The sequence below is a fragment of the Penaeus monodon genome, chromosome 31 (genome assembly GCF_015228065.2).
Source record: "Penaeus monodon isolate SGIC_2016 chromosome 31, NSTDA_Pmon_1, whole genome shotgun sequence".
Lineage (NCBI taxonomy): Eukaryota > Metazoa > Arthropoda > Malacostraca > Decapoda > Penaeidae > Penaeus > Penaeus monodon.
The window spans coordinates 2,034,746-2,036,600 of NC_051416.1; the positions used below are offsets into that span (position 1 = coordinate 2,034,746).

The 1,855-nt window shown below is 39.6% G+C and overlaps 1 protein-coding gene across 1 annotated transcript in view; it reads right to left on the reverse strand.

The window, feature by feature from the left end:
- Window positions 1–514: 514 nt before the first annotated feature.
- The window catches only part of LOC119592982 (carbohydrate sulfotransferase 10-like), an 8,205-nt gene continuing 6,864 nt past the window's right edge, over window positions 515–1,855 (reverse strand). Inside the window, exons 7-8 of the mRNA XM_037941867.1 lie at window positions 1,380–1,511; window positions 515–1,194 (exon numbers count right to left, since the gene is read on the reverse strand). Of these exons, the coding sequence (XP_037797795.1) occupies window positions 1,021–1,194; window positions 1,380–1,511 (306 nt within the window). The 3' untranslated portion in view covers window positions 515–1,020. The remainder of the gene's footprint in view (window positions 1,195–1,379; window positions 1,512–1,855) is intronic.

The window sequence follows — 1,855 nt, forward strand, 5'->3', positions numbered from 1 at the left end:
TTGCAATTAGTATGAATAGTATGCTTGTTTCCCCTATCATAGCTGTGACTCGTTGCTGTGTCCTACATTTATATCCTTTAGTAAGGGTGTAATGACATGTCTTTTGAGCTAATGCAAATTTTTATTTAATTCTCATGTCACACTTGGAGTCGGGAAGAAACGTGTAGTGCATATATTATCACTGGAAAAGGTGTGTGTTGATATGACGGAGGCAGACCTGGGCCGAGGACGGTTCTGGTCTGCCTCCTCTGCCCCAGTGGACCAATAAAGCATTCGAAAAAGGAAAAAGCTGGCAACTCACCCCGGTCTCCGATTTGCCCAGTTTCTCGTTTATTCTAATCAGCTAATCTGAATCTGTTAATTGATCTCTGTGACCCTAAAGAACTGCTACAGAAGATTTAGATTGGAGAGACCATGAGAAGTAAGTTCATTTTAAACTAATTACACGTATTTTTTGCCTTTCTTTATTTTCTTTCCCTGTGCCTTCCAGGAATTTAGGAAGATCGTCTGTTTATTTTTCTGCTGATCTTAAGCATACAATGGGATAGCCTATAAGCTGGAAAAGGTATGGCTTAGTTTACTGGTTTTAAAATCACCCGTGTTCTCTTTAACTTAGATGTTCTTTTACTAGCGCACTCAACTTCGTTATAATTGTAAAAAAGCAGCTAACACTGGTTAATCCCTTTGTTATAGCTGTTATTAATACAGTTTCCCTAAAATCTATTTCGTGATCTCTTTCGATAGTGATGCTGATTGGAAAACTTACAGATAATGGGAAATAACTTCTTCTTCTTTCAGTTCACCTTTATTCAGAAATAAATTAAGGGTAAAATCACCCTGCATATATAAACCTTTAATATAAAGTAAATTCTGGGCAACACCCAAATCCAAGCAGTCAAGCGTAACGCATTGTACTAGCAATCAGATTTTTGTCATTGGCTTTGCAATCAAAGCACTTGATTTTGGGAACTCTGCCTAAGCGTTATCATTTAGAGATGTAGCCATAACTACATTCAGATTTCACTCCTCTTTAGCAATAGCAAGGAAGTCATCAATATCGTACTCAAAGAGTTCAAAATCGGGCTGGTAGCGCCGGTAGAGTTCCAGCATCTGGCGTCGCGTCACGTCCTTGTAGTATTCCTTTGCCAAATTCGCCGAAGAGGACCCCTTCAGGTGGACCCAGCTGGAGACATCCTGTCGAAGCATTAGCGTTTGGGAAGCATTAGTATCGGGAAAGAAGGTCATCTTAAATCTTCAGCTTATGAGAAACATTATATCGTTTTCAAAGTGCACTGTGACGCGAAACTCATGGCCATAAACACGTTTAGTTCAAGAGAAACATCATATGGTTTTCAAAGACGCGAGACTCATGGTCATACTTTGAGTTCTTCAAGGCGAGAAAGGGTGATGAGGAACCGCTCGTCATCCTTCATACTTTCTAACTTCATGATGATGTTGTAGTCCGAGGAACAGACGCCGCAGTGCACCCAGTAAGGCAGCCAGCATTTTACCTGTGTTATGGAATTACCCAACGAGAAGGCTGCCATTATAACGGTGAAATATCGTAGGTATCAGTCTGTGTATAGGCTGTACATCTCCTGTATATTTCCCTATTGTCTTTCACAATGTGGGGAATTTTAGCTAAGAACTTAATGAGAAACTGAAGCTGAAAACAGTACAATGAGATTCTAAGGCTGAGCAAAAATACTAGTTAAGCAAAACTAACAGAAGCAGGAATTCAACATTCATAAAGTAGAAAAAAAATGAACTGGGATGGAATGGAAAGGGATAAATCAGCTTCAACGTGAATCGATTTTGTTGCTTCTCTCTGTTCAGTAGCGTGATTTTTTTTAGC